The sequence below is a fragment of the Cebus imitator genome, unplaced genomic scaffold, assembly GCF_001604975.1.
Source record: "Cebus imitator isolate Cc_AM_T3 unplaced genomic scaffold, Cebus_imitator-1.0 Scaffold38, whole genome shotgun sequence".
NCBI classification, from domain to species: domain Eukaryota; kingdom Metazoa; phylum Chordata; class Mammalia; order Primates; family Cebidae; genus Cebus; species Cebus imitator.
The window spans coordinates 2,987,572-3,010,226 of NW_016107353.1; the positions used below are offsets into that span (position 1 = coordinate 2,987,572).

Here is a 22,655-nt window from a genome sequence, read left to right on the forward strand (position 1 = left end):
CCCTGGTCCCCTCTGGTGCCAGATAAGGCAATGGAAATACAGTATCATTAACCTGATCCCTGCTTCTGCCTCTTCTTTTCATAGGCACATTTTGGGCTTTCTCTTTATGCCTCACAGGGCAGAGGGCTCTGAAATAGAAGCACAAATGAACGCACACACCCCATTGCATTCTTTCTAGGCTCCTAGGGCACCAGAAGCTCCCCTGAGCTGCAGCAGGGAGTTGGGGAAGTGAGTGTCGTTTCTGGGGATGGTAGCCTTCTCCTACCTCCCTTCTCTGTCCAGGGACATGCTCTTGCACCCCTAGCCTGTTTCCCAGATCTTTCCAAGGCCAACCGAGAGGCCCCCTGCGCCCTGCTGCTCTTGTCCTCTTTGATCTCCCTCCAGGTCTGATTCTGGGAGTTCTCACTCTTCCTTTCCCTTTCCTCTTCCTTAGAGCTCTCCAGATAACCCACCGCTGGGACCCTAGAGCTCAGCTAGTGTCCACAGCTAGTCAATAATTCAGCAGGCTCAGCAGGAGCTAAATCAGACCCAAGGTGATACTGTGACCAGGAGGCCTCCTTTGGACAGGTGGAAAGGCGAATCCTGCCCTGGAAAGACAAGTGCTCTGTAACATTAACTTCATCATATAAAGTTTCTTCATTGCCTGAGAAGGTAGCCTCAGATCCAAATATAATCTGGGCCCTGTGCCTGTCCACTGACTTCTCAGGGGCTCAGTGGCTCATGGGCATGCCCCCCCCAAGAGGTGCCACTCATGTCCTTTCGAAAGCCTTCCTGGCATCAACAGTCAGCTGAACAGCATGCTGCAGTTTGCCGAATGTGTTCACACACATTTCTCGTTCAGTCACATCAGCTCATGGTATACGCTGAGCCCTTGAGTCAGCAGGAGCGCACCAGAATCTGGTGTTTCAATGCTCCGCTTTTAGAAAGGAATTATTCCAAATTATTCCTGGCAAATAGGGTGCAGTAGAGGGTGCTCTGCTTCCTAAAAGTTGCCCAAAAAGGAGATGCCACTTCCTTTCCGGTCACTCTCTCTTGGGCCTGTTCCCAGTAAAGCCTCCTCCAGGGAGAGTGACTGTAAAGGCATGAAATCATCCGTCTTTCCTACCTGCCTGGTACAGATTTTGATTTGCCTAAAAGTGACTTAGGTAAGTGGTTCTGTTCACTGCCCAACAAGTGGGCTCATGTCTGTGCCCAAGAAGGACTCCCTAAACAGGAGTGTCTATGGCATTAGACGGGGAGAGGACCTGCAGGAGAGACGGCATGTCCCCTCCCTGGGAGCAGCTGAAAGGTGGCCTGGTATGTGAGTGTGGGTGCCTGCAGCTTCCTCCACTCTGGCCCGATCTGTCTGCTTTCCCAGCTCACACAGCTGTGCCTATCCACGTGCTCTTAGGAAGCCTGCCCGCCTTGGTTGCTGCTGTTCACCCTGAAGAATATTATCCTTCTTCCCGCATTTCTCTGGGGTGGTAGGGGAAGCAGGGCTCTTTGGTCATGTGTGTTTCTAAGAAGATGCACCTTCTGGCTGGGTCTGAAAGTGAATACTTGGGGAAGGAGTCTCTGAATAGTGACCACTTTCCAAATCTCCACTTCCAAGCAGGCTTGGTGAGCATCAAAGAAGCTACCAGCCTTTCAAACAGGAATCCTCACTGGGAGATTTTCGCAGCACATTTGGGGCCTGAGATTTTTTAAGGCCTCACCTTGTATTCTAAGCTTCTAAATTTAGCTGCTTTTCAGCGTGGTTCTTTGCTCCTAAAGCCTGTGACTTCTCTACTTTCCCAGCCTTAAAAATGTGTGGTTTGTGATTTTTATTTTTTAAGAGAAAACAAAGTAGGCCAGGTGCAGTGGCTCATGCCTGTAATCCCAGTGCTTTGGGAGGCCAAGGCAGGAGGATCACTTGAGGCCAGAAGCTCAAGGCCAGCCTGGGCAACATAGTGAGACCTTGTCTCTCTTAAAAAAAAAAAAAAAAAAAAAAAATTAGCTGAGTGTGGTGACATGCACCTGCAGTCCCAGCTACTTGGGAGGCTCAGGCAGAGGATTGCTTGAGCCCCAGAGTTTGAGGCTGCAGTGAACCATGATCATACCATGGCACTCCAGCTTAGGGGAAAGAATGAGACCCTTTCTCTAAAAGAAAAAGAAAGAAAAATAAGATGATTTTCAAAGGGCAGCGGGGAGAGAACTGAAGAATAACAAGGCAAAGGAAGAGAAAATAAAAAGTTTAAGATTTAAACAGTATTAAAGAAGGGGCATGGCATAAAATTAAGGGAAGAGGAAGAAGGAAATGGAAGAAAAAACTAAACTAAGGGGAACCAAGTAAAAGGGCTGAGACCTTCAGGCATGCAGAGAAGAGCCTGCGCCCAGGACCTGGGCTTCCTTCCAGTCCACCCTTCTAAGATGGCAAGAGCCCATCTGTCACCCCCACCTCAGGCTCAACTTGGAAGGGTGGAAAGAGTGAAGCCAGAGACCCCCTGCCACAGCTCAGCTGCCCATCCTGTGAATTGATAGTGATCACTCTGTGTCACTGAGATGTGGTCTTCATCTCTGCCAGGCCAGAGAGGAGGTGGCGCAGAGGTGTTGAAGACTGACCAGGAAGTGCCCATGATGCGGCTTACTCCACAGCTCCTTTTCTTTGCAAAAGAAAAGCTGCTTTGCGACCAGTGTCCCTTCAGAGCCCACTGCATTTGTGCCCTTGGCAGCTTTTCCCAGGTCTGCCTGCCACACTCTTAACTTCGCTCCCAGTGGCAGCTACTTCTTTGGCTCTTTCTGTTTTAGACCAAGTCTTCCAGGTACTATCTGGAATATTGTGGTTTGTGTATGCATGTGCACGTACACCCACTGTGAGGGAGCTTCAGGACCAGTCACCTATTTCCATAAAACTTACCAAGTGTCATGCATTTGCACGAGGTCCCTGGGAGATAACGGTCCTATGCACCGTTTGGAGCCAGAAGTGAGACTCGAGGCACAGCCTCCGAGGCTTGGCTTATTTGCCCTCTCCTCCATCTCCCGATGCCACTGGTCTCACTCCTTAAGTCCGCCTCATCCAGGCTGCTGCTTTGTAGTTGCTCCAGCCTCCTGTCGCAGTTGTGAAGTGGCACGGACAGGATGTGGAGGCCGCATAGCTAGTGAGCGGCAGGGTAAGGATTTAGACCAGGTCTTCTGACTCCCAGGCACTCTGTGAGCCACTGAAAGGCTCCTCCGGTGCCCCTCGAGCCCAGCTCTGGCACATCTCCCTGCGAGACACATTCACCTTAACCCCCTCTCTTTACATACTCCTCCCATCACATTTGTGGAAACAGTCTCAGCGCCTACAGTGACTTGACCAAGGTCACTTAGCATGGAAGTGAGTCTCGTGCCCAGAGCTGTGCAGGGCCTTTCTCCCCATGCCACCATGCTTTGGGGTCTCTGTTCCCACCCCCACCACAGGAAGCTCTGCATCCTTGGCAGATTTGGGAACACTTCTCATGTATAAAGACAAGAGCAGCCTCAGAAAAGCCTTGCTCTCCTGCTAGCTTGCCTGGCAGACATCCCCCTGGTTCCCGTTAGCTTTTTCTCTCCTAGCAGACTATTGGTTCAGTCCTGAACCCCTGGTTTCCTGCTGTTCAGTTATTGTGCTGATGGGTAAGTTGCTCTTGGAGTAGAGCTAAAACCTCCCATTAGGGAACTGCCAGGTACCTGTGCTGGGGGCAGCTCTCCCCAGTTCATTTTGGTGGTGCAATGTGGCCTGCAGGAAACTCTTTCTGTTGCTTCTGAGCCCTCCTGATCCCAGGAAGCACAGAGAGAGACCTACCATGCAGAGAGAACCCGAGGGCTCTCAGCTCACTCAGCCCCTCCCTACCTCCTGTCTCCTGCTGTCACTGCCTTCCCTTTCTGTTCCTCTGCTTAATAACAAAAAGTTAAAAATCTTAGCTTGGACTGGGCATGGTGGCTTACACCTGTAATCCTAGAACTTTGGGAGGCTGGGGGAAGCAGATGGTTTGCACCCAGGAGTTCAAGTTCAGCCTGAACATGATGGTGAAACCCCATCTCTACAAAAATTAGCTGGACATGGTGACACACACCAGTAGTCCTGGCTACTCAGGTGGCTGAGGTAGGAAGACTGCTTAAGCCTGGGAGGTTGAGGCTATAGTGAGCTGTGGTCATGCCACTGTACACCAGCCTGGGCAACACAGTGAGATCCTGTCTCCAAAAAAAAAATCCGAGCTTGGTGGGGCCTAGCAGGAAGCGGGCAGAGAAGGCATATCTTGAGTGCGAAAAGACCAAACTGTCTTTTTTGCTACCGGAGATAGAACTGCAATGGATGGACTGCCTTTCATGTCTTTCATGGCAGCTAAAGGAGAGATCACTTCATCATTCTACAATACCACTATTGAGCGAGGATCTGTCTTATGCTAGGCATAAGATCTGATCCCTGCCTTCCTTATCATTTAACAGGGGCATAAGACCTATTTACAAATAACCCTTATGCAGGAACAGTGCTTGGTGCCAACACATAAAGTCAAGACCCAGTACCACAGGAGGGGGATCGTTTACAGAAGTAGGGGAACTGCCAGAAGTGTTCCCTGGCCCTACATAGGTCAGAGCTGGCCCCAGAAATTGGGACCTATGTAATATGCTTTGCCAGGCTTCTGTGCTCACAAACATCATCGGCCAACCACAAATGTTTGTGTAGTTTCCATGAGCCCAGGGTATGGGGACCCCTGATCTTGGGTGATTTTGGCTGCAAGCCCTGGCACTGCCTTCCAGAGATAGCACTGGGCCCTTATCTCTTCACACCTTCTTGAATTTGGGACTACCAGGTCAACGTGACGTGTGTTGACTCTCAGTATTTAAGCCCGGAGTCCCTCGCCAGGCTCAAGTGGGTACAGAATCCACATCTTTCTGAACGACAGTTCTGCTGTAGGAAGCTGCCATTCGAGAGACCCAGCAGGCCCCAGGACTCAGCTGGCCACCCGGTCACACTGTTCACTGCTCATTGTCCTCAACTGTGGACCTCTGTCCCCCTCTGCTGGCCACTCACAGAATTTCCTGCTGGGACTGTCAAGATGAAGTCCAGGGAGGTAGAGACTGCTGTGAGTTTGCCATCTGTGTTTTATTTTGAGTATTTTTGCCTGGGCAATGCTGGTGGAGACTGGGAAGCAGAAGCTAGTAGAGAAGTGGCCAGTGGTGTCCAGGGCAGAGAGTGGAGTTCTGGGACAGGATCTCAGGGCGGAAGAATTCCCCTGGTAAGGTTAATGGAGTAGAGAAGCTGCCTTGGAAGTGATGGTGCCTTAAGCCAATGGGCAGGGCAGCATGGGGAGGAGGAGAGGACTCTGGGTGGAACTGGCTGTGTTAGATCTGCCAGGGAGCCCCCCTCCAGACTCCAGTCTTCTTGGCTTTGGAGAGCTCCTCCCTATCCTGGAAGGCTGGCTGGGAGGCTCACTTCCATTCCGAATCCATGAGACTGCTCTGTTTGTGAGAGGAGCTTCTGATCATGGGAGGCATTTCTGTGAGATGGGAGGGGCAAGGTGGAGTGCCTGTCTTCAGGGTGGTTGAAGGATGCAGGTGCACATGTCATGTGTCCTCGTGCACATCCCCCCTTGGCACCACCCCCCTTACCCCTCCTTGTTGATGCCTGTCACACCTGGGCATCCTTATCCACAACTCACAGTGGAACAGCTGGACTTGGGAAGGGGCACCTCATCAGATCCTGGTCCTCCCGTGCTCGGTGATCCTTCATGTCTCCTGCCAGATGGGAAGGAGCAGCCCGTGAGCCCCAGGGGAGGGGGAAATCTCCCAGAGCAATCCGCCCCTAATCCCCAGGCTGTGCCTCAGTCTGGAGATGGCGGCTGCAGAGCCTGGGAGCTCAGGTACACCTGCTCGCAGGCCCCGGCTTCCTGCAGCAAGCCCAGTGCTGCCCAGGGTCTGTGACCCCGGGGGCCTGACACAGTCCACAGACAGCTGGGGTCTCAGAGCCCCTGCCACCTCGTCGCCAGCACGGCTTCGGGAAACAGTGCTCACACAGGTGAGGCCCCTGGTGGATGGAAGGAGAGAATTTCATCGGGTGGCCTGGGGTTGGGGGGTGGGAAGAAGCCTGTTCTGCAGCTAGTCAGGTGGACTGTACTTACACTCTGGTCTCTGAGGGAGCTCTCCTCCAGCTATGGAGAACGGCTTGTGGGTGGGAGAAGGGAGGAGCCTTCGGCTGCCAAATGCTGGGAGAGCCCCTGGGGCTGAGTGTGGGCACCCTGTGTAGGAGGGCAGGGGACCGCTGGCAGAGATGCCTCCAGAAGCGTGTGGCCAAGTGGCGCTTCAACTGGGGCCCAGGCACTTAATTAAGTGCAATGTTGTTCCCGGTTGTGGTCGCTTCCGTCTATGGAGAAACAGGGACAGGGACGGAGATTGTGAAGGTCCAGTGAGTGCTGACCCCAGGGAGACAGTGGGAGAGGCCAGAACGAGTAAACGTTTGGGTACTTAAGAGTTCTTAGAGAATTCAGAGGATGGAGAATGGAGAAGGCCCCAAGATGAGAGGGTGGCTTGGGGCCCCAACTGGGATCTGTGGGTGTGAGGAGATGACGAGGGTGCAGGACATTTCCTGGACAAAGGGCTTTGTTCTCCGAAGGGCAGACACTGAGGGGAGGGTGTAGTTTTCATCAGAACTGAGGTCTGGCCCTGATGGAAGGGGCTGGAAGCCAAGGGTTAGATGAGAGGAGTGTTTCCACCAGGACAGGCTCAGGGCAGGAGGAAGAACTTGCTGGCTACAGCAGGTGGCAGATGGAAGCCTCTACCTGGTGTCAGCTGATAATAGGCAGCTTGCCCTCACTGCTTGGAGATGAGTAGGTGCTGCTTGAAAGGATGAGTGAGTGACTTTCCTTGTCTTTTGGTAGTTTGCACCTGAAATCCCGTTGTAGTAAAGCAAAATGCCTTTTAAAGCTCCTGAGGGCTTGCTCTGCCCCTCGAACCCCCCATGTGGCAGCTGGGGCCTTGCTACAGGGGTTTTGTTACCGTGCTGTGGCCCTGTTGAACTGACTCAGGTCCATACTGCCCCACATGTGCCCCATTCAGTATCTAAGCACGTGGTGCCTGCCCTCTGGAGAAAAGCCGCTTAGGCTCCCAGGCACCAATTAAACCGATAGGTAGGCTCCTTTTCCTCCCCCACCCCTTTGCCCACCTGGGAGCGCCCGGGTTAGCTGTGATGAGACATAGAGAGCTGGAGTGAGCAGCTTCCTGTTGCCCACGTATCCCCACCAGGAAGGCAGAGAGCCACCAGCCCCACGGGGCTATTCCTGCTGAGTTGGGAAAATGAAATGAGAGAAGCCTCCGACTTCAGGACCAAGAGTTGGAATAATTTTTCCAGCCTGCTCTTGCTGGAATGTTGGTTTGGTATGGAGAATGTCAGGTTCCCTCTCTCCCAACTTTATCATAAAGTCATACAGCCTCTTCGGGTTGAAGGATTTTAGCTGGCCATAGGTTTTCCTCTCCATCCTAATCTGGTTGACCTCCCTTTCCATCGGGAACGAGTAGACAAAGGGAATCTGAGTGTTCTTTATCCGGAGAGGGCTGCTGAAATCAGAGTCACGGGGCAGCAGTCAGCAGATTGGAGCATCTCTGCTGAGTCACCCAGGCCTGCCAGCCCTGGGGCCACACTCGCCTGCTGGGCTCTGACCCACTGGAAGCCCAGACCTTGCTCCCAGGAGCAGTGTTCTGCGTGGTCCTCGGCCTGCTTGTCCAGACCCATAGACAAGTGAGGGTTGACACCTGACTCCATTGTTCCCAGGTGACTGGGCTGCTCTGCTTTGCTAAAGGGAAGCATAGGAACCCCCAAACCTTTTTCTTTCTTTTTTTTTTCTTCCATCTAAGAGTGACCTTATATTGTCTTTCCAATTCCTGAGCAGATGGCTAGCATGAGAAGGCCCCTTCCTCCCTGTCAGCCAGCTGTGGGGATCCTAATAGGGGCTCTTTGTGAATCTGGAAAGATGCTGCCTGCCTCGGGAGAGGAGGGTCAGAGGTACAGATCTCTCATGCAGCTGGGAGCACAGGTGTGGAGCACATATTTCTTGCAAGTGGCAGCTGTTTCTGTGGTCCATCTTGAAAATTGCTTAATGCATTTACATTACTGAAGAAAGAGAACTACGATTCACATTTCCCAGCGTACATAGCTAGTGCCCTTCCCCTCCCTCCAGACAGCTTCACTTAAGCCTGGATACTTTCTGTCCCAACAGTGTTTACTGTGTGCCTCCCAGATTTCAGAGATCCAGGCTGCTGGGACACCAGAAGCAGCGGTGTCCCATGTCCAGGGCCAGGTTGACACAAGGACACTGAGTTCAGGCCCCAGGAGGAGGCGGGAGCCCCAGGAAAGCCAGGGCTGGGAAGCCCTGATCCGGCAGCTCCTTATAATCTGGCAGAGAGCCTAATCCAGCTTCATTGAGTGTTGTGAAAGGGGCCAGAGGGACACGTCTCGGGTGCCACCAAGGCTATGTGGAGGGGTTCCCCCAGGTGTGCATTAGGCCGAGGGTAGATCTCACTGGAGCAGGAATAGGGAAAGTTGGGTCTTGGACACTTGAGAGAACATCCCAGCTCTGGCTCATCCAGAACATTCATCAGCACTTCTTAACCCTCAACCTTTGTGTAGCGTGAGATGTATGGCCCTGGCTGGTAGCTCCCTGAGCAGGGGCCAGTCAGGTGTGGATGGGGATCATGACTCTCCCTCCACAGCTCTCCTCTTCTTAGAGCTTGCCCAGCCCGTTCACAGGGATTAATCTGGAGTCAGACACCTGTGGAGTGGCCAGCCTGTCTCAGGCAGGAGAGGGGGGTGAGGAGGTCATGGTGTGGGGGCCACAACTCCAGGTGTGGTGCTGGTGGCTGGGCATGGACAGACAGCTGGGTGGCATGGGCCAAACAGGACTTTGTGATGGTTTGGAGAGGGGAACAGTGGTGCCTGTGTAGCCCACCTGTGCCTGGCTCTGGGCTGGGGAACCCTGGGCATTTCTGCGTGCTAGTGACTGGGGGTTGACTGTCTGTCCTGCTCTTTTTAGTCAACCAGCTGCAGGTCAGGGGGATTGGGAGTGTGTTAGGAAGAGCCGCTGCTCTACTAACATGACACAGTGAGGTGAAGGACCCAGAGACCCTCCCATAGACCGACTCTGTAGTGGGACAGTGGTGGGAGCTTCAGCCCAGGCCAGTGGAGGACCCTGGGCTTCCACACCCAGTTTTCAAACATCTACTCATTAAACACTTTCAGCAGCCCCAAGGAAACCCTGCACCCATTAAGCCGTCACTCCCCATTGCTCCCCCACCCCCACCGCAGCCCCCTGGCAGCCGCTAATCAGCTTTCTGTCTGTGGATTTAACTATTCTGGATATTTCATATAATGGAATCATTCATAATGGCCTTTCTCATCTGGCTTCTTTCACTGAGCATAATGTTTTTGAGGCTCATCCATGTCGAAGCATTATCAGCATTTTGTTTCTTTTATGACCAAATAGTGTCTCGTTACAGGAAATACCACATCTTGTTGACCCGTTCATCGGTTAGTGGACATCTGAGTTGTGTCCACCTTTTGGCTATTGTGAACATTGCTGCTGTGAGCATCTGTGTACAAATGAGTATTGAATACTCATTTTCGATTCTTTTGGGAATTGAAAATATCTAGGAATAGAATTGCTGGGTCATATAGTAATTCTATGTTAACTTTTTGAGGAACTCCCAAACTTTTCCACGTTAGCTGTGTCATTTTAGGTACGTTGCATAAAGCTTCCAATTTCTGCACATGCTCACCAACACTTATTTCCTTTTTTTTTTTTTTTTTTTTTAAGCAGGGTCTTGCTCTGTTGCCCAGGCTGGAGTGCAGTGGTGTGATCACGGCTAACTGCAGCCTCGAATTCCTGGGCTCAAGCCATCCTCCAGCCTCACTTTCCTGACAACAGGCATGCACCAACACACCTGGCTGTTTTTAAATTTTTTTGTAGAGACAGGGTCTTGCTGAGTTGCCCAGGCTGGTCTTAAACTCCTGGGTTCAAGTGATCTTCCCATTTTGGCTTCCAGAAGCGCTGAGACCACAGGTGTGAGCTGCTGTGTGCAGCCCACTTATTTCCTTTTTAAAAATTATTAGAGGCCAGGCTCAGTGACTCATGCCTGTGGTCTCAGCTACTTAGGAGGCTGAGCGGGGAGGATTGCTTAAGCCTGGGATGTTGAGGCTGCAGTGAGCCGTGAGCATACCATTGCACTCCAGCCCGGGCCACAGAGCAAGAACCTATCTCAAAAAAAAAAAAAAATTATTATAGTCATTCTAAAGGTGTGAAGCATCTCTTAATTTGTTCGAATTTGTTTCAAAGCACCTGCTTTATGCCCTTTACTCGCAGTGATTCATCTCATCATCCTGATATCTCTTGGAAGTAGGTAGAATTACCCCTTTCCAGATGAGAAAGTCTCAGAGGGGATAATGACATATCCAAGGGCTCTCAGCTGGTAAGTGACAGAGCCAGGATCTAAATCAGTGCCCAACTCCAATTTTAAAGCCATTTCCTTTACCTTTCATGGGCCCTGTGTCCTGTCTCATTGCTGTTCTTTTTGGCAAATCTTTCTCCTTTTCACACCCTCTGTCCTGTTCCAGCATTCTGAACGGCTTTCTCATCTTTTTCTTCTTGTTCACTAATTATCTTTCCTTTGTTAAAGCATAATCCCTCTTTGTACCTCTCCCTATCTGTCTGCCAGCTCCTTGGCTCTCTTTACCTTGATTGCCCTGTCTCCATCGAGACCTGAAAGGGAGCTGTCACCCTGGGTACATGTGCCAGGGAAGGCAGAGCATGGAGAGCTCCCCACCTTCCTGACACGCCAGCTCCCTCCACGGGGAAGGAGAGCAAAGTGAGGTTCTGTGATTGGAGACCCACCAGCAGATCCCAGGCGTTTTAAGCCTCTGTAAAGGACAGGAAAAAGCCGATGTCCTGCTGCAGGACTCCCAGGCTGGAATCTTGACCCTAGGGTAGAGAAGAGGGGCTGGCAAGAGGACCAGGACCCTGGCCCGAGGCCACTCCTCCACACACCAGGCCCAGGAGTGTCTCTTCTTTCATTCCTGGAGACTTCCCAGCCAGTTCCAACTCTGCTTCTCAGAGTTGTAACTAGATGGCTCAGCCTCTCAGGGATCTGGAGGTCTGGGTTCCCCCCAGGGATACGGGTAGGTACTAAAGATCCTGGAGGGGAAGGATGGGGGGATGTCTGGTATTTCCTGTTAGCATGCAGGATGTTTCCCTTGTTCTCCAAACTTTGAAATAACCTTTCCTGGGTTTGGTCAGCCTGTGTGTGATGAGGGTAGATCCGAGTGAGATACATGGGAGGTTTGCACCAGAGTGAGGCTACCCCATCGCTGATTTGAGGAGGTCTCAGTGCAGGCTAGGGCTCCAGGCAAACTGCCTACATCCCCGCCTCCTTCTTTGCTTCTCTGATGGTGGGGTGGGGGCTGTGGGATCTATGGAGGAGGCTGGTGTGGGGAGGAAGCTCTTAGATACTTTCCTGAGGTTTGGCTCCAGGCTGCAAGCAGGGATGAGCTCAGTCTCTGGATTAGACACTCATGGTGAGTCCATAGTAAAAGTCTCTGGTTGGCAGGGGGAGTTATTTTGAAGGGAATTAATTCAGGTGGAAGTGGTTGCTGAGGTGTTCCAGCCTTGAAAGCAAAAACCACAGACAGAATCTTAGTATTTCCCACAGAGTGTTCCCACAAGTCTCCCCCCGCCCCCGCAACACACACAAACCACTTCTTTCCCTGGTTCCCAGGTTTGCACACATGCATGCATGTACACACACACCCTTAAGCACACGAAGAGACTGGGGTGGGCAAGTGAAGTCTGCCTGGAGACCAGTGGCTGGAGATATCGCCGTGCTGTCTTCAGAGGTGTTTTTTTTTGTTTTTTTTTTGAGATGGGGTCTCAATCTGTCGCCCAGGCTGGAGTACAGTGGCGTGATCTTGTCTCACTGCAGCTTCTGCCTCCCGGGTTCAAGCAATTTTCCTGCCTCAGCCTCCATAGTAGCTGGGATTACAGGCATGTGCCACCATGCCCAGCTAATTTTTTTTGTGCTTTTAGTAGAGATACGGTTTCACTGTGTTGGCCAGGATGATCTTGATCTCCTGACTTCGTGATCCACCTGCCTTGGCTTCCCGAAGTGCTGGGATTATAGGTGTGAGCCACTGTGCCCAGCCTTTTGTTGTTATTGTTGTTGTTGAGAAGGAGTCTCACTTTGTCACCCAGGCTGGAATGCAGTGGCACAATCTCAGCTCACTGCAACCTCTGCCTCCCGGGTTCGAGTGATTCTTCTGCCTCAGCCTCCTGAGTACCTGGAACTACAGGACTGCACCACCACATCCGACTAATTTTTTTTTGAGATGGAGTTTCACTCTTGTTGCCCAGGCTGGAGTACAATGGCTTGATCTCAGCCCACAGCAACCTCTACCTCCCAGGTTCAAGCGATTCTCCTGCCTCAGCCTCCTGAGTAGCTGGGATTACAGGCATGTAATCCTGATTACATGCCATCACGCCCAGCTAATCTTTTGTATTTTTAGTAGAGATGGGGTTTCTCCACGTTAGTGAGGGTAGTCTCGAACTCCTGACCTCAGGTGATCCTCCTGCCTCGGCCTCCCAAAGTGCTGGGATTACAGGTGTGAACCACTGCGCCTGGCCCCTATGTTTTAAAATTTGCATTATTAATATTTTCATCCATGGCTGGTTGAATCCATGGACGTGGAATTCTCAGATACAGAAGGCCAACTGTAATTCTCATCCTAATCCTTTGTCCAAGGCATTTAGAATGTGAGGAAAAGAGAAGAGCCCAGAGCCCATAGGCAAAATATGCCACGTTTCTGAAAGGCAGTGGGGCTGAGTCCTCCACAGGGAGGAGAATAAATTGGGGATATATTCTGTGACTAGGGACTGACCCACTCAATCCAGGCATTGCAGACCTTCATGTCACCAAGGAGGTGTCCAGGCCTCCATGGAGGCACGGAAGGAGCTGGTGTACTGCTGCAGGACTCTTAGGCTCCAGTCTGGGTCCTAGGGTAGAGAAGAGGGGTGGGCAAGGGGGCCAGGATTTCAGCCCAGGCCTCTGCACCCACCATCAGGCCCCAGCTGTTTTTCCCAGGAGGGTCTCTTCTCTCATTAATGGGGATTTCACAACCAGCTTCAACTCTGCTTTTCCATTTGTAAGGCAGAAAGATGCCAAATGAAGGGAGGAGAGGGCCAAGCTGCCAGGAAGGAGCCGTGGCAGATGGAGTTTGCTTTTTCCTGGATAGTCCTGAAGCACTTTTGCTTTTCACAGCATTTCACATCTATTTCTCCTTAGCTCCTCCCACTCCCCCTGAGTCGGTGGGACAGAGTCTCTCCGTGTGACAAAGATGAGCAAATGGCAGTGATGTAGCCAGACGCAGAGCCCATTTTCTAGATATTCTTTCTCCCAGGAGAGAGTGAAAGAGAGTTGGTCATCTGTGGAAAGGGCAGCAGCTTTATAAGAAAGCTAGGTTCTTTAACATCAAAGGTCGTGTGTTACCTATAAAACTTAATTTTGGGCTGGGCACGGTGGCTCACACCTGTAATCCCAGCACTTTGGGAGGTTGAGGTGGGTGGGTCACCTGAGGTCAGGAGTCCAAGAGCAACCTGGACAGCATGGAGAAACTCCGTCTCTACTAAGAGTACAAAAAAATTGGCTAGGCGCGGTGACTCACATCCATAATCCCAGCATTTTGGGAGGCTGAGGCAGGTGGATCACCTGAGGTCGGGAGTTCAAGACCAGCCTGACCAACATGGAGAAACTCTGTCTCTACTAAAAATAAATACAAAATTAGCCGGGTGTGTTAGCACATGCCTGTAATCTCAGCTACTCGGGAGGCTGAGGCAGGAAAATTGCTTGAACCTGAGAAGTGGAGGTTGTGGTGAGCTGAGATCATGCCATTACACTCCAGCCTGAGCAACAAGAGTGAAACTACATCTCAAAAAAAAAAAAAAAAATTAGCTGGGTATGGTGGCTCATGCCTGTAATCCCAGCTGCTTGGGAGGCTGAGGCAGGAGAATCACTTGAACCTGGGAGGCAGAGGTTGCAGTGAGCTGAGATGGCCCCACTGCACTCCAGCCTGGGTGACAGAGTGAGACTGTCTCCAGAAAGCAAAAAACTTAGTTTTGTGTAGTTATCATACAGAGTAAATTTGTTTGTATAATTTCCAAAATATATTTAGGCCAGCTTAATTGCAGGCAGTTTTTTTTCTCCCAGGAGAAGAAAGGGATTATGCTGCCTAGATCCAGACTTGGCATTTACTGGGCGCCTTCTGTATGCTTGGCACTGTGCTGAGTACTTGCCAGACATCATCTTGTATAGCCCTCACAAAAGACCTGAGAGTAGCTGTGATTACCCCCGTTTTATCGGTGAGGACACTGAAGGTCAGGTAAATGGAGAGATGGGCTTTTTGCTGTCACTGCAGGGAACAAGGCAGAAGGAAGCAGCCTAATTGCAGGGTAGGGCTGTAAGTCACACAACTGGGACACTTAGACCTTGGAGCAGATCACCAAAGGAGACTGTGGGGAATGAAAGGTCAGAAATTCTGAGAAGCAGAGTCCTGAAGGTATGAACACCTGCCGGGAGGGCAGAGGGGAGGAGAGGAGACCCACAGCAAACGTAAGAGGGAAGTCCCGACTTCAGGAGAGATTAGGGAAGGGGTTGTGGTTGTCCCCAGCATCCCAGGGGGAAGTGTGACCTGGAAAGGGCCCAATGGAAGCCCACAGAGCAACCACCCTCCCCTGGCTCCTGAGCTTGGCAGAGCTGTTGTTTTCAGTCGTGTTTTCCAATAACTTTGCATCTTGGCAGAATCAGGCCAAGTGACTTCTGCCTGTAATCGGCAGGGGCCGTTCCCAGTTCCGGTGCGTGTGACTGGGCCACTTTCTTTGTGTTTAACCCCTTCCCTTACATGTATCTGACCACACCCCTGTCCCCTCCCATATACACTAAGAGCGAATGTTCTGACCCAGCCTTGTTTGGGGTGTGCTGTGTGTAAAAATACATGGGGTTGAGCCATTTCCTGCTGCTTCCGTTGTTGCATGATGATAAGACACTGGGGACTCAGCTGTGGACAGAAAGATCCTCCAACAGGCTGAGGGCAACCAGGTGGCAGGGGAGCGGGGTGCAGGCCTGCCCGCTTTCAGCCCACTGTGCATATCCCATCTTTCCTATCTTCTATGACCCTTCCTTCCTTTCTTTCCCTCCCCCTCATGCTCTCTTAGTCTCTCTTCTCCTCTCCTTGTCTCTCCGACTTTGGTGCCACCCTGATGTGCTCGGGAAGCCTGCCTGCCTGGTGGGGAGTGAAGGGGACTGTCATTTCCTTCCTGTGCATTCACCCTCTGCAAAGCTGGGCGGCTGGTAGCCTCAGGCCCCAAACTGGTCCCTGCTTCCCTTGGCCTGTGAGTTACTTCTGCAGCTTTAGTCCTCGGGGACCTGGCCAGCAGGGTGGGAGTGGGGCATGCTCCTCTCCCAATTCTGGGAGACTGGGAAGGAGTGGGGGCTCCCACCATTATGAAGCGGAAAATGTTACCGATGACTCTGGAGAGCTGGAAGGTAATGGAAGGCCCGGGAGAAGTGTTGGCAGAGGCAGGGTGGCCCGCCGAGCTGTATTAGCGAGGATGGGGTGGTGAGGACAGGCAGGCAGAGCGCCAAGTATAGGCGTTGGTCAGCCCCGAGGGAGAGGCCTCCTCAAGGCAGGAGCCTTAAGAGGCAGCTGAGTCAAGAGACAAAGTTAGTCTCATTCCTCAGAAATCCAACCCCATGACTCCGGCGAGGCCTCAGACTTGCTCGGCTCATGTGCTAGAGCTTTAAGAGTTCTAGGGGCTGGGGCTGGGCATGGTGGCTCACACCTGTAATCCCAGTACTTTGGGAGGCCAAGGCAGGCAGATCACTTGAGGTCAGGAGTTCGAGACCAGCCTGGCCAGCACGGTGAAACCCCGTCTCTACTAAAAATACAAAAATTAGCCAGGCATGGTGGTGGATGCCTATTTCTTCTCAGGAGGCTGAGGCAGGAGAACCCCTTGAACCAGGGAGATAGAGAGTGCAGTGAGCCAAGATCACGCTACTGTACTCCAGCCTGGACAACAGAGCAAGACTCTGTTTCAAATAAATAAACAAATAATCAAATAAAGAGGCCAAGTGTGGTGGCTCACGCCTGTAATCCCAGCACTTTGGGGGCCAAGGCAGGTGGATTACCTGAGGTTGGGAGTTTGAGACCAGCCCGACCAACATGGAGAAGCCCCATATCTATTAAAAATACAAAATTAGCCAGGCATGGTGGCGCATGCCTGTAATCCCAGCTACTTGGGAGGCTGAGGCAGGAGAATTGCTTGAACCTGGGAGGCAGAAGTTGCCGTGAGCTGAGATCACTCCACTTCACTCCAGCCTGGGCAACAAGAGTGAAACTCTGTCTCAAAAAAATAAAATAAAAATAAGTAAATAAATAAAAGCGTTCTGGGCTGGAGGTTCTGTCATTTCCTGGCCACGTGTCCCTGAACAACTTGCTTGACCTTCCTGGGCCAAAAGAGGGGCAGCTCTGCCTAGACTGCATTTTGGGGGTGCCGTGGGGATTGGGTAGAGAGCAGATGTGAGGGCCCTGTGTAAGTGGCAAGCCAGTGTGCAGCTGTCAGGGAATACTGTTCTTGTGGTGGTTGTCTTCTTTTGGACTCCTGCCTCCATTTTCCAGGTAGAAAAACCAAGTCCAGAGGTGTCCAGGGACACTCCTATGGTCTCAGGGTTTACCCATGCATCCTCTGCCTGCCTCTTTCCCCAGGTCGACAAGGGAGACCTGGTGGCCCTGAGCCTCCCCGCCGGCCATGGTGACACTGATGGCCCCATCAGCCTGGACGTGCCGGATGGGGCGCCGGACCCCCAGCGGACCAAGGCTGCCATTGACCACCTGCACCAGAAGATCCTGAAGATCACCGAGCAGATCAAGATCGAGCAGGAGGCTCGCGACGACAATGTGGCGGAGTACCTGAAGCTGGCCAACAACGCAGACAAGCAGCAGGTGTCGCGGATCAAGCAGGTGTTCGAGAAGAAGAACCAGAAGTCAGCCCAGACCATTGCCCAGCTGCACAAGAAGCTGGAGCACTACCGCCGGCGCCTGAAGGAGATTGAGCAGAACGGGCCATCGAGGCAGCCCAAGGACGTGCTGCGGGACATGCAGCAAGGGCTGAAGGACGTGGGCGCCAATGTGCGCGCAGGCATCAGTGGCTTTGGGGGCGGCGTGGTGGAGGGTGTCAAGGGCAGCCTCTCCGGCCTCTCGCAGGCCACCCACACCGCTGTGGTGTCCAAGCCTCGGGAGTTTGCCAGCCTCATCCGCAACAAGTTTGGCAGTGCTGACAACATCGCCCACCTGAAGGACCCTCTGGAAGATGGGCCCCCGGAGGAGGCAGCCCGGGTGCTGAGCGGCAGCGCCACGCTCGTGTCCAGCCCCAAGTATGGCAGCGACGACGAGTGCTCCAGCGCCAGCGCCAGCTCGGCTGGAGCAGGCAGCAACTCCGGGGCTGGGCCCGGCGGGGCGCTGGGGAGCCCTAAGTCCAATGCACTGTATGGCGCTCCTGGAAACCTGGATGCTCTGCTGGAAGAGCTACGGGAGATCAAGGAGGGACAGTCTCACCTGGAGGACTCCATGGAAGACCTGAAGACTCAGCTGCAGAGGGACTACACCTACATGACACAGTGCCTGCAGGAGGAGCGCTACAGGTAGGTGCCTGCCCAGCCCGTCCTGCAGCCCAGTCGGACCTGGGATGAGGCGAGGAGCACTGGGTTTCAGACCCCGGGTGTAGAGGCAGTCAGGGGAGCATCTGCAGCGTCCTGGCAGCTGGAAGGGGCCAGCAAGAGGCCCTGAAGAGGCTTTTTGCTTTTCTTTTTTTTTTTTTGAAGATGGAATCTGTTGCCCAGGCTGGAGTGCAGTGGCACAATTTCAGCTCACTGCAACCTCCGCCTCCCGGGTTCAAGCAATTCTTCCTCAGCCTCCCGAGTAGCTGGGATTACAGGCATGCATGACCACGCCTGGCTGATTTTTTGTATTTCTAGTAGAGACAGGCTTTCTCCATGTTGGCCAGGCTGGTCTCAATCTCCTGACCTCAAATGATCTGCCCGCTTTGGCTTCCCAAAGTGCTGGGATGACAGGCGTGAGCCACCGCACCTGGCCCCCTGAGCAGCCTTTCTGCAGACCGGTCAGGGCAGCTGGAAGACGGAATTGTGGGACCTGTGAAAGGGAGGTTCTGCCTGTCTCAGGATGTTTTGAGCATCCTTACCTGGATTACGTGGTTAGTGTAGAGAAGGGGAAACTGAGGCAGGGACCAGCTACTTTCCTGTCATCTGGAGAGACTCTGGAGCCAAATTACCTGGGTCCAAATCTGAGATGTGTTATTTATTGCGTGCCTTGAACAAGCTAGTTAGCATTCTTTGCACCTGGTTTCCTAGTCCCTGAAGTGGGGATGACATGAATCCCTCCTTCTTAGGGTGGTAAAGATATAGTGAGTCCGGACTCGGAAAGCTGAAGCATGTGAATGTGTAGCTGGGGAAGCTTGAACCTCCAGCCAGAGCTCCTGGGGGCAGCCTGGAACTAGCGTCTCTCAGCGCTTCCTTCTCTGTCTCCCTCCCGCTCTGTGCAGCCCTTTGCTCTGTGCTTCTGCAGCACTTGCTGCTCACTCCCTGGGCTTGGGGGGATCTTTTCCTTAGCTACCACTTTCTCTTTTTCTCCATATATTTGAAGGTTTGGAAAATGGAAGGGGAACCCCATCTAAAAACTAACCACTCCTTACATAATAGTCATCTTATGCTATTTTGTGCCTTCAGAGCCAGAACTGTGTCCTCTGCATTCATGTATCCCTGATACCCAGAGAGCATCTGAGCTCAGGGCTTAAGAGCCCAGGTAGAAGTCGGCCAATCCTTAACTGCTCCCTTCATGAGCTGTGTGATCCTAGGCAGGCTCCTCAGCCTCCATGTCTCAGTCTTCTCCTCTGTAAAATGGAGATGACCCTGGCACCAACCTCATGGGATTGTGGAGAGGATCCTATGAGGTCATGTAGGTAAAATGCTTAGCACAGTGCCTGCACCTAAGAAGTGCTGTGGGCCGGGCATGGTGGCTCATGCCTGTAATCTCAGCACTTTTGGAGGCTGAGGTAGGTGGATCACAAGGTCAGGAGTTCAAGACCAGCCTGGCCAATGTGGTGAAAGCCTCTCTACTAAAAATACAAAAAATTAGCTGGGCATGGTGGCGCGTGCCTGTATTCCCAGCTACTCAGGAGGCTGAGGCAGGAGAATTGCCTGAACCCGGGAGGCGGAGGTTGCGGTGAGCCGAGATCGCACCATTGCACTCCAGCCTGGGTAACAAGAGTGAAACTCCGTCTCAAAAAAAAATACAAAAAATTAGCTGGCCGTGGTGTCCTGCATCTGTAATCCCAGCTGCTCAGGAGGCTCAGGCAGGAGAATCGCCTGAACCTGGGAGGCGGGGGTTGCAGTGAGCCAAAATCGCGCAACTACACTCCAGCCTGGGTGACGGAACAAGACTCCGTCTCAAAAAACAAAAAAAGAAGTGCTGTGTAAATAATAGCTTCTATTGTTGTTGCTGTTAAAATTAGAACAGAGCAGAGCTGGACAAGGGGGGTGGGCTGAGTCATCGTTTACTGAGAGAATGAATGAATCAACTGTGGGAGAGAAGGGAGGCCTGGGGAGCCAGGACTGGTATCACTCTCTCTCCGCCAGGTATGAACGGCTGGAGGAGCAGCTCAATGACCTGACAGAGCTTCACCAGAACGAGATGACGAACCTGAAGCAGGAGCTGGCCAGCATGGAGGAGAAAGTGGCCTATCAGTCTTACGAGAGGGCGCGGGACATCCAGGTATGGCCAGGGCAAGCTTGGGAGGCCCCAGGTGTGCTGGTAGAGCTGGCAGCAGCCAGAGGGGTAGGGTTCTTGTCACGTGGGGCATGATGGACAGAGGCCAGCCTGTTGGCTGGGGCAGATAGGCATGTAGATGAAGGGGGCAGCATAACAGGGGCGGGGTGGAGACGAGCAAGGCAGGCCTGAGGCTGAGGGCATGCACTGTGCAGAGGCAAGCTGACAGGGCTGGGGCCACCATACCCCCCACCTCTTTGATGGCAGCCTTGCAAATGAATAATTGGAGTTCCTAGGCTCTAGCGGGCCTCAAGAGGGAGCTGGGATTGGGCCAGCTCCTCTCCTTCCCTGGTAATCAAGACCCTCGTTTCCTAGCATCCTCCCCGAAGAGTCATCCTTAAAGGGCTCTGCTCCCAGCTACAGCTGGTCAACCTCCACCCCTCCTGGCCTTTGGAGAGGGGACTTCATTATAGGCACCTTCTCAGTGGAATAGGAAGGTCTTCAGCCCAGGGGTCCTGCCCATCCGGAGTGCCCACATGCCAACCCCTCTGCCCCCGCAGGAGGCCGTGGAGTCCTGCCTGACCCGGGTCACCAAGCTGGAGCTGCAGCAGCAACAGCAGCAGGTGGTGCAGCTGGAGGGTGTGGAGAATGCCAACGCGCGGGCGCTCCTGGGCAAGTTCATCAACGTGATCCTGGCGCTCATGGCCGTGTTGCTGGTGTTCGTGTCCACCATCGCCAACTTCATCACGCCCCTCATGAAGACACGCCTGCGCATCACCAGCACCGCCCTCCTAGTCCTTGTCCTATTCCTCCTCTGGAAACACTGGGACTCCCTCACCTACCTCCTGGAGCACGTGTTGCTGCCCAGCTGAGTGGCCAGTCACGCCGACCCCGTGCTCTCCGGCCCCCAGCTGGCCACACTTCTCCAGGAGGGACCCTTGGACTTCTCCGTGTGTCCAGTTTGGCCTCCTGCCCAAACTGTCCATTCCAGCAGCTCCTGCCCCCTTCTCTGTACTTGCTTCTGTCTGACACTTTCTCCCTGTTGGCCTGAAGGGAGCTTAGAATGCAGCCCTGGCTGGAGATAGTGGGGGCACCTGTGGCCAAATGGAGCAGAGGTGGACACCAGGACTGGATTGTTTTGATTATTTATAGTTACTCGAGGACTTCTCCCAGCTGACCCTCAGGATGCCCCAGGTCAGGAAGGCCGCTACGAATAGGCGAGGGCTCTGCCTCAGCTTTCCTAGGGAGGAGCCCACCTTGGAGACAGCTACGGTTTCCTCTTGTGGAGATGGTGAGGATGAAGGCAGGAGAGTGAGGGAGGAGGCTCTGCTGGCCCCTGATAACACAGGGATGGGAGGGCCCCTAGCCATTGGGCACCTCCAGGGCCAGAAAGCGGGCTCAGAACAGCTAGCGTGGAGCTCAGCCCCCGACTCCTTCTCCCTGTAGAGCTGATTTAAGGCCGACTTCTGGGGTTGGGCTCTGCCGGCCAGGTAGGTGTGGCTTGAGTTTTCCCTCCTGTTCTTTCTGCCAGTACTGGATCTGCTATGTTCAGGGAGACAGGCCCCAGGGCCCCCTGAGCCTCACCCTAAGCCCTTAGGCCTCTGGGAGTGCTGTTGGGTTCTATTTATTTATTTATTTGTTCCTACCCATTCCCCCGTCGTCTTCCCTGCTGAGCACCGGGAGAGGTCCTGCCCCATCCTCTCTCTGAAGCCAGGGCACTTCCATTCCATTTAGTCTCTGGATAATCCTGGCTGGGAGAAGGGGGACCGAGCCACGCAGCCCCACTCTCCCTAAGCCGCCCTATAGCCAGGATGGGAGGCGCGTGGCCTCTCTTTTATCCGTCTATTTATTTTGTAAGTGTGTATTCGTGTGGAGGAGGTTGTTGCTCATTTTTTTTTAAGGCTCTGGAGTGTTGTGTATGGTTTCTTTCCACATCCCAGCCTCCCATGGGCACTTCCAAGAAGAGAGGGGATTTCTTGGAAAAGGAGAGAAGAATCCCCTAGAGCAGGGAAAGCAGTGCCTGCCAGCTGTTGTGCACCTTCCTGAGAAATAAATATCCTCTAAATTTTCAAACCATTCTGTCTGGTGTTGGTTGATTAGGCTGTGTTTGTGGGAACCACCACATCTCTCCCCACACCAAGCATTCAGGGTTACATAGCCTGGGCCTCCCCTTTGGCCTGAGGCCCTCTTCCTCCAGGATCCAACATGGAACCAGGCCCTGCATCCGAACTCTGGCTTAAGTGCTGTGATAGGAGGAATGATATCTACCCCCATCCAGGCCTTTTGGAGCACTTTCCAGGCGAGGGCAATTAGGAGAGAGATTTCCATAGCTTGGGGCAGATGAGCCGCCAGCAGTCTGGATGACAGCAGCCACACCCAGGTGAGGCCGCGAGAGGGCAGCAGAGTCCTTACTGTAATCCTGTCTCCCGGTGGAAGAAGGCAGCTGCGGAAGGTAGCTTGGCTTTTGCAGAACCGTCAGCTAGAGCACAGAGCACCTGCTCTCCAGGCGCTGGAGCGTGGGCTTGAGCATAGTGACCAGGCTCTCTGTGGCTGCAGCACCCACTCCCAGCAGTTCACACAGATGGGCACCCCAGAAGGCACTGCACTCCCAGCAGTAACCCTGTGGGAGTTAAGGAGAGGCCACCAGAATCTCCCTGCTGGGATGAAGAAGAGATGCTGACTTCCAGCATTGGGAGCAGAAGGGATTGTGGGAAATGCACCCACCCCAGAGACCTGGGCCCTGGCCCATAGTGAGTGGATGGCAGCCAACTGACATCTCCTGCCTGCACCCCAGTCTCCACCTGGGCGA

At 53.1% G+C, this 22,655-nt stretch overlaps 1 protein-coding gene across 7 annotated transcripts in view; it reads left to right on the forward strand.

The window, feature by feature from the left end:
* TMCC2 (transmembrane and coiled-coil domain family 2) overlaps positions 1-21,922 on the forward strand; it is a 46,753-nt gene extending 24,831 nt beyond the window's left edge. For 4 of the 7 annotated variants that reach the window (XM_017525438.1, XM_017525439.1, XM_037737349.1 and 1 more), the window contains 3 exons: positions 16,772-17,706; positions 19,717-19,852; positions 20,407-21,922. In XM_017525438.1, the coding sequence (XP_017380927.1) occupies positions 16,772-17,706; positions 19,717-19,852; positions 20,407-20,718 (1,383 nt within the window). In that variant the 3' untranslated portion in view covers positions 20,719-21,922. Of the gene's footprint in view, positions 1-4,849; positions 5,064-5,797; positions 5,996-15,516; positions 15,553-16,771; positions 17,707-19,716; positions 19,853-20,406 lie in introns of those variants that run through there. The other 3 variants (XM_017525441.2, XM_017525443.2, XM_017525440.2) reach the window with 3 other exon arrangements.
* The last annotated feature ends 733 nt before the right edge of the window (positions 21,923-22,655 follow it).